At 44.6% G+C, this 9,058-nt stretch overlaps 1 protein-coding gene across 1 annotated transcript; it reads left to right on the top strand.

Annotated features, from left to right (window-relative positions):
* The first annotated feature begins 1,459 nt into the window (after positions 1 to 1,459).
* LOC149276066 (cystathionine gamma-lyase-like) lies at positions 1,460 to 8,838 on the top strand. Its single transcript, XM_089503983.1, has 8 exons — positions 1,460 to 1,636; positions 1,811 to 1,904; positions 3,833 to 3,928; positions 4,210 to 4,319; positions 5,182 to 5,313; positions 5,695 to 5,752; positions 7,922 to 8,074; positions 8,759 to 8,838. The coding sequence occupies exons 1-8, from the start codon at positions 1,460 to 1,462 to the stop codon at positions 8,836 to 8,838; spliced, it is 900 nt and encodes a 299-aa protein (XP_089360109.1).
* Positions 8,839 to 9,058: the final 220 nt, after the last annotated feature.

Below are 9,058 nucleotides of genomic sequence, written 5' to 3' on the forward strand. Positions count from 1 at the left end.
TTCCCCTCAGCACAGCAAAAAACCGAGCCCTGCCATCTTAACGCGAGAGTATCGCGAGAACTGCGTCGAAGGAAGAGCGCACGCGCGTAGCAAGGTGACTGCTGCGGAACACCGAACGCATGCGCGATTAAAACCAGACCATAGGGGTAGTAACGCGCATGCGTGTGGCAAAGTGCAGAGGGAGGCGGAGTGCGCATGCATAGTGAAAAGAAGCCTGCATGTTTCCCGGTTACTTTGGGGTGTAGATGTAGAGGGCGTCCTGACAGGATTTGATTACAAGTTACAGTGACGGCATCGGCCAAGTTTTCCAGAAACTTAATTTCCAGAGCATGTAAAGTGCTGCCCCCTGCAGTGTGTGTGAGCCATAACCGGGTAACTGATTACCTTTTTATGCCTGGCTGAGAGTCATGGGAGATGTAGTCTCAACAGCTGGAATACTACCTAACCCTAGCTGCAAATACATGTCTGAAGTAAACTACCTCATGTCTGCAGCCTGCAAACGGTTTCACGCAGGTGGGGACTCTGTGCCTGCGAAGGAGCAGCTGCCAGAGTAAAGGGGAGGAAAGCAGCTGGAATGCCCGGTCTCTAGAACGCTCAAATCCAGAAATATAATAGAAATGTTTGATGCATTTTGTGCCATTTCCTGACAGATTAGGCGTATTGCAGAAGAAAATGCTACAGACATGGCGGGTGCAATTACACTTAATCCTGGTTAGAGGAAGGATGCTTGTTAGTGGGATTAATGGCGTGTAATGATGAGCTGCGGGCGAATGACGCAAGAATAAAAACATATTAAATGTGATTGGGTGGAGCAGGGCAGGGTAGGGTCCGGCTTGAAAGCCATATGACCCACCGCAGGGCTATCATATAAATGCCACAGCTGCTGCATCGCCTCTCGAAAGCTGCAATGACAATCCCCCTAGGGGCAGCAAACTGCCAAGGGTCTGTGGAGGTGTGGGGGTTAATGCCCACAGTGACACTAAGGGCAATATTTACAAGGGTTCGGGAGTAAAGTGCTACATTTAACGCAATCGCCATAGCAACCAATGTTGTTTCTGCGAGTGAATGGTTCAGTTTTAGCCATGATAAGCTTCAGAAGGGTCAGCATGATGCGAGTCATATTCCACAGCAACAGAGTTAAAGGTCAGGCGGTCGGGGGCAACGATCCCATGCCCAGGGGCACATGAACCCAGGCTTTTCCTCCCTATTGTCTGCTGCCGCACGCTTGGACACACCCCCCTCAAGCTACAACCAACCCCCATCCACCACTGTCTGCCAGTCCAGCCTCTCCTTACCAGTCCCCGCCTCCTTGTCCTCCCTCTCCCAGCCGATTTGTTGTGCAGTGACAACGCCTACAGCTCCATCCAATAGCAGAGCTCCGTTGCCGGGGAGGCGGTCTCCAGGGGGAGGAAGCCGCCTATAGCACCTCCGTTCATTCTTACAGTGGTGACATCGCAGCATGGAGACCCCGGCCCGCACCCAGCGTCCCTCCGAGGGCTATTTGGAAGCTTTCAGGCACTTTGCCACCCAGGCCATCCACACGGGGCAGGAGCCTGAGCAGTGGACCTCCATGGCAGTGGTGCCCCCCATCTCACTGTCTACCACCTTTAAGCAGCATGGACCCGGGGAGCACGCAGTAAGCACGGGAGAGCACCAAGGATGGGGAGTAGGGGAGGAGGGGTTGTACTGGGACAAGACTGGGGATTCTGTAGTCCGACTATCCTCCCCTGCGAGATCTGTTGGTTGGGGATGATGTGGATTGTAGTCATGCAGTAGGCAAAAGCCGCAGATCCTTTCGTGGCTGCTGCAGAACCTCTTCCAAGAGAAGATCAGCCTTAAGCCCCAAAAAGCCAACCCAGGCCTGCCCATCAAAGATGTTCTGCAGCAGCTCAGTCTGTTTCAGGGTATGTAGGGGGTGAATAAGAACAATGTAGGGGGGATGGGGGGGGGACTAGCAGCTTCCACCCCTCTCTGTACTGCCCTGCGGGGGCTCATTCATATAGGTGCGTATGATGCAATGTTACACGAGCACCTTCCTCAATAGAAATGCTTAGTCACAGCTGGGTGGCCCTTCCCTGTCCAATGGGTGTCAGCCCCCCCTCCCCATACATCATTATTAAAGGGCTTTGGGATTTAAATGCCCAGATCCTGTGAATGTAACCCATTATATGGCATAGAAAATGTTAGCCACTGGAATAAATAAAAGCCAACAAAGGAATCACAAAAGTAGTGAAACCCCTCCAATGAGGACACAGAAGTCAATTCTTCAGATAGTTTAGCTCTACCTTGCATTTAATATCCTCTCAGTCGTCAATCATTTTTTATGCCGCTTTACCTTGACCCCCGTCTAAAACCCAGGTCACATGATCATGGCGAACACCTGGCGCCGTAACAAGGGCACATATCTGTAATAAACCAGGTTGTCGCAGGGCTTGGGTACCCGGAGGGGGAGGTTGAGACATCGTATGGCTGCCCTCTGTCAACGTGTCCAAAACTCCAAATCAAACATTAACCAGCTGGAGCTTCTTGACGCTCCTTCCAGGTTTAATCTTTATCTCGGTGGAAATTAAAAATTAAAAACAAAAATTGGCGATAAATAATTTTCAAAAAAATGCTGAATGTTTAACCTCTGAGATTCCAGCTTTCATTGCTTTCCAGCAAATCCTATCATGCTTGGGCAACGTCCAATCGTAGTGCGCAAAAGAAATGCTTTAACTACTTCTCAGCACTGAAAGGGTTAAAGCCCCAAAGCCTCTTTGCACGTTTACGGAGAGTCACGGCGGAAACACGCGTGTCCTTCATTGTAAAATACATTTTTATAAAAATTAAGATAAAAAATAGTAGAAACACAGAACCCGCCGGCAGGTCGGCCCCCATCCGGCCCCCGTCTAGTAACCCGTTTTTCCTGCTGTAAAGACTCAAACCTTAATCAGTCGTTGGTCTCGTCTTCAGGAGCCATATGCTGATCCCGCGCATGTTTAAATCCCCTCACTGTATTACCCTCTACCACTTCTGCTGGGAGGCTGTTCCACTTATCTACCACCATCTCAGTAAAGTAAATCTTGCTTCCATTGCAGCCATATTTCTATCCCAACATTATCGGGTGAAAAACTGCAACTGCAAAATAATAATAATAATTTAAAAAAAAAGAGCAATATTTTCAAAATAACTTTTTTTTAATCTGATACGAGAAATAAAAAAAAATGGCCGGAAATCTAAAATATTTTATGTAATAAAAAGTGTTTTCTCCTGGCAGGGGTTTGAATACAGCCGCAGTGGAAATCCAACCCGAAACTGTCTGGAGAAAGCGGTTGCTGCCCTGGATGGTGCCAAATACTGTAAGCTTTCTACGCCCCCCAGCGGGGAATTTTACTAATGATTATTATTTTTTTTTATTTTTTTTTGTGCTTTTAAGCCACATTAAAAATGTCAAGACGACTCGATTAACATCTAAGAAACACAGAACCGGTCGTTGGTCTCGTCTTAGATTCAGGAGCCGTATGTCTATCCCATGCATGTTTAATACCCTCACTGTATTACCCTCTACCGCCTCTGCTGGGAGACTGTTCCACCTATCCACCCCCCTCTCAGTAGTAATTTAGGAAGCCGTTATTTTGCTGTAGAAATGCTCCTGGCCGCGGGGTCACAAACCGTGTTCTAAAAACATTTTGTTTTCTATTCTTATCTCAAACACTCTAAGAAATTGGGGCATTTAAAGCCGTAAACATTAAAAATAATAATTTTTGCAGCGAAACATAATTTATTTATTTTTTGCGCGTTGGAATGCCGCGGCGTGATGTCATTTTCTGATCGCTTTTTTTTCTCTCCGTAGGTTTGGCGTACGCCTCGGGATTGGCCGCCACGCTGAATATCGCGCATCTCCTAAAAGCCGGGGACCAGATCATTTGTACGAGCGACGTCTACGGAGGTAACAATCAGCGGGGAGAATAATCGCAATTACAGGAGTTATTTAACCGAGCAAAAGTTATTATTATTTATATAGCGCCATCATATACCGCAGTGCAGTACAATAGGAAGCAAAATAATATACAATATCCAACATTCTGCACTTTGTGTAAATTCCCTTAATTTGTCATCCTGGGAAATTTTTAATTTTGAATAATGTAAAGATTTGATGAAGGGCGACTAGACGGGGGCCGGATGGGGCCGATCTGCCAGCAAAGTCTATATTTCCTTTTTTTCCTGCAGGTACAAACAGATATTTCCGGAGAGTTGCAGCCGAAATGGGTTTGAAGGTGACGTTTGTCGATTGCTCGGATCTAAAATGTCTTGAAGCTGCAATTACTCCCGAAACCAAGGTAACCAGTCACTACGTTGCAACATGTAGTCTGCGGGAATTGGTGCTTTTCTGATTATACCATTTGGGTTAAAAAAAACACCACACACTACTGTGCAATAGTTTGGGGTCACTTAGATCTTTCCTTGTTTGTGAAAGAAAAGCACATTTTGCCCATTAAAATAGCATGAAATGGATCAGAAATCCAGCACAGACGGGGTTAATGTTATATACGACTATCGTAGCTGGAAAGGACGGATTTTTTATTGGAATCTCTTTGTCGGCGTACAGAGGCCCTTTATCACTCCCATCACTCCTGTGTTCCAATGGCCCTTTATCACTCCCATCACTCCTGGGTTTCAATGGCCCTTTATCACTCCCATCACTCCTGTGTTCCAATGGCCCTTTATCACTCCCATCACTCCTGTGTTCCAATGGCCCTTTCTCACTCCCATCACTCCTGTGTTCCAATGGCAGGTTTCGCTGATCCAATTTTAAGTTTAAAAGGATAATTGATCGTTAGAAAACCCTTTTGTAATTATGTAACAGCTGGAAATGTCCTCGGTTTCCATGAAAACAGCTGAGTGACCCCAAACTTTTGAACAAAAATGTGTCTTTTCAAACGATAATTTTATAGATTTTTTTTTCCTTTTTTAATGTTCTATTTTGTGTATTTTTCCCAAGTGTTATCTCCTTAGCGTGGCACAAACCTTTTACATTATTAATATTATTATTATTATTATTATTATTAATATTATTACTAGTAGTTGTAGTTGTTTCACGCATTGTACAGCGCTACGGAATATGATGGCGCTATATAAGTTAATAACTATTGGTAGCGTTCAGAGATCTTGTTTCCGATCAGTCTTTTCTTTCCCCTCCAGCTTCTGTGGATCGAGACCCCGACGAACCCGACGTTAACCGTCATCGATATCCAGGGCTGCGCGGAAATCGCTCACAGGCGGAAGGACGTCATTCTGGCCGTCGATAACACTTTCATGTCCGCGTACTTCCAGGTAACGAACAATCGCAAGAACGTCACCAGCCATCCGTAAGAATTTACCCCGATTTGGGTTAACTTTCCTAAAAGTGATCCAAAACGTCAATATTTAAATTGAATTTACTTTTAAATCCTGAAGGGGGGGCAGCATGATTGGGGCAAAAACCCGTCGCTTAGTAACCGTATTCCGCTCCTGTGTAGATCTCGGAAGAAGCTGTTTTTGTTACATTGTAGCGTTTTGGGATTTATTTATTTTTTTCGCCGTACTAACCGATCAAATGGTCCTGCTGATTGGTCCATTCCATTGGTTGCCATGACGATAAGGTCACTTTGCACTATAATTGCTGTTGCCGATGGGTATTATTATTTTTTTTAATTTTCATGAATTCTTTTGTAGCGCCCCTTGGCCCTGGGGGCCGACATCTGTATGTACTCCGCAACCAAATATATGAACGGTAAGGAAATGCATGCCCGCGATTAACCCTTGAATGCCCGCAATTAAGCCTTGCATGCCCGCAATTAACCCTTGCATGCCCATCGACACTCTGGGGAGGAGGGAGAAAAAATCCGAAATAGGATTAAAGAGAACGTTGCAGCTCAGTAACAAAAAACGATAACGCCATGGAGTATGGTGGTGCCATAGATATAGAAATAATAGTATTACAGATTTATATTTTCAGCAATAATTTGTGTGAGTTCTGGGAGTTAATCTTTTTGAACCCAGGTCTGTTGGGAGCTCAAGAGTCGCTAACGCTAACAAAATTCCTTTGTAGGTGATTTTGAAGAAGCCAGCAGATACAGGGTTAAATAGAATAAATCGCAAGCTCCTGACATGCGCGGCTCATACTTCATTTTAAATATGTTTTTTGTGGGGTTTTTAAAAAAATATGTTTTTATTTATGGAGCCGGCGGCTTAAAGCTAGAAAAAGTGAATTATTAGAAAACGAGTTTCTTACTGATGTAGAAACAAAAGATTCCCCAAACAATCTGTGTATTTAATGTGTGATAAATTATTATTATTATTGATCCGCAGGTCACAGCGACGTCGTCATGGGTTTGGTTTCTGTAAACTGTGACAAACTGTACGAGAGACTGAAATTCCTTCAAAACGGTGAGCGAGGAAAACTACAAATAACACAACAATAAAATAACAGTAATAAAAATAATTCCACTTTAAATGAGACTCTCAGAACATACAGTAATTTCAAGAGTTTATTTACAGGTGAAATTCTCTGGAAAAAAATATCCTCCTTGAGCATAAAACCCCAGCGCTGTATACAGTAATATAACCCCCAGCGCTGTATACAGTAATATAACCCCCAGCGCTGTATACAGTAATAACCCCCAGCGCTGTATACAGTAATATAACCCCCAGCGCTGTATACAGTAATATAACCCCCCAGCGCTGTATACAGTAATATAACCCCCAGCGCTGTATACAGTAATAACCCCCAGCGCTGTATACAGTAATATAACCCCCAGCGCTGTATACAGTAATATAACCCCCCCAGCGCTGTATACAGTAATATAACCCCCAGCGCTGTATACAGTAATAACCCCCAGCGCTGTATACAGTAATATAACCCTCAGTGCTGTATACAGTAATATAACCCCCAGCGCTGTATACAGTAATATAACCCCCAGCGCTGTATACAGTAATATAACCCCCAGCACTGTATACAGTAATATAACCCCCCAGCGCTGTATACAGTAATATAACCCCCAGCGCTGTATACAGTAATATAACCCCCAGCGCTGTATACAGTAATATAACCCCCCCAGCGCTGTATACAGTAATATAACCCCCAGCGCTGTATACAGTAATATAACCCCCAGCGCTGTATACAGTAATATAACCCCCAGCGCTGTATACAGTAATAACCCCCAGCGCTGTATACAGTAATATAACCCTCAGTGCTGTATACAGTAATAACCCCCAGCGCTGTATACAGTAATATAACCCCCAGCGCTGTATACAGTAATATAACCCCCAGCACTGTATACAGTAATATAACCCCCAGCACTGTATACAGTAATATAACCCCCCAGCACTGTATACAGTAATATAACCCCCAGCACTGTATACAGTAATATAACCCCCCAGCGCTGTATACAGTAATATAACCCCCCAGCGCTGTATACAGTAATATAACCCCCCAGCGCTGTATACAGTAATATAACCCCCAGCGCTGTATACAGTAATCCCTCACCATTATCTACCCTATTTCCCCCCCCCCCCTTTGTACATCACTTACCTTAATTCCAGCAGTCCTGCGGAGTCTCCCTGCTCGGTCTCGGTGCTGAGAGCTGGAAATTACGTCATCTTCCGGCGCTCAGCATTACAAGCCGGCACTGAGGCCGAGCTAGAGGGCTCGCAGAGGAGAGAGAGGGGCGGTGTGATATGGAGTCATTACTAGTTAAAAAAAATCCCCTTTTAAATCACAGCCGGTTATTAAAAAAACACTCTGCATTAAAACTGAATTTAGTAAAAATCTCCCAAAGTGATGAACGCGGCGAAGTCCCCCAGGGAAGCAGCGCATGTCCTCCCTGATCCACGAGGGGTTAATACATAAAGCAGTTATGGAAAATTCCCGCACTTATTCTGACGGGGTCGTTTTTTGCAGCCCTCGGTGCGATTCCGTCCCCTTTCGATTGTTATCTCTGCAACCGAGGCCTGAAGACTCTGCACCTCCGCATGGAGCAGCATTTTAAGAACGCGCTCGCCGCGGCGCGGTTTCTGGAAGCGGATCCTCGCGTGGATAAAGTGATATTTCCGGGTACGTTTCATGGAATAACAGACCGAGTGCGACGTTTCTATTAAAGGGGATCTCTTACTTTTGTACAGCGCTGCAGAATATGTTGGCGCTCTATAAATAAATAAATAATAATACTATTCCCATTTATTGTTTTATATAGCACCACCATATACCGCAGCGCTGTACTTTCTATACACTAAATAAATACATGCAATTGTGTATGTTTATACAGTGGGGCAGCCATCATAACTTCTTTTGCCTGATTATTCCTCCCCAATTAGCTATTTTCCCCCTAAAAGGTGCCGATTGGTTCAGGCAGTCTTTGGATGGGTTGTGAGTTATTATTAATTATTTAAATTATGGTAGTTTTGCAAACTTTTGCCGATTATCTTTACTGTAAATAAAAAAAATAAAAATAAAAATTTCAATAGAATTGAACTAAAAGCTGTTTCTTCCTAAATGTTGGGTGCGTATAAAAAGCATGCGATCGCGTTTAAAAGAAAGCAACGTTTAAGAAGATTTTCAGTTTCTACGGCAACAGCCAATCAGTGCCTGTGCTTGAGTCACGTGATAATTAAGTGTTCCCGAGGAAAATGGTCAATTAAATATTTCCGGGGAGGGTTTAGGCAAATTAATAATAATATCCACTTATATTAATTTATGAAATAAATTAGATTTTTCACGCCCCCCCTCCCCCGTCTCCAGGTTTGCCGTCCCATCCGCAGTACGAGCTGACAAAGCGTCAGTGCACCGGGGGTGCCGGGGATGATTACCTTTTACATTAAGGGGAACCTAGAACACGCCAAGACCTTCCTCAAGAACTTAAAGGTAAACTCCTTTTTTCCTCCCCATTTTGTATTCGCTTTAGGATTAACCATCGAATGACCGAGACTCCTCACTTGTTGATTTAATTTGCACCCCAGGTTAGGCCCAGCTGGGCGCTGATCACCGCGGTCAGGGTGGTCTTCAACGTTGGGCAAAAGGGGTAGCTGCCCCCGGGGTCCG

The sequence above is a fragment of the Sceloporus occidentalis genome, unplaced genomic scaffold (assembly GCF_023333645.1).
Source record: "Sceloporus occidentalis isolate IW3139 unplaced genomic scaffold, rSceOcc1.0.p SCAF_249, whole genome shotgun sequence".
Taxonomy (NCBI): Eukaryota; Metazoa; Chordata; class Lepidosauria; order Squamata; family Phrynosomatidae; genus Sceloporus; species Sceloporus occidentalis.

Bases quoted from the DNA above. Each gene is read 5' to 3' on its own strand.
- LOC149276066 (XM_089503983.1), top strand. From the start codon at position 1,460: ATGGAGACCCCGGCCCGCACCCAGCGTCCCTCCGAGGGCTATTTGGAA. The intron at 5,753-7,921 runs GTAAGGAAATGC...CGTTTTTTGCAG, and splicing joins CGCAACCAAATATATGAACG to CCCTCGGTGCGATTCCGTCC. The intron at 8,075-8,758 runs GTACGTTTCATG...CCCCGTCTCCAG, and splicing joins GGATAAAGTGATATTTCCGG to GTTTGCCGTCCCATCCGCAG.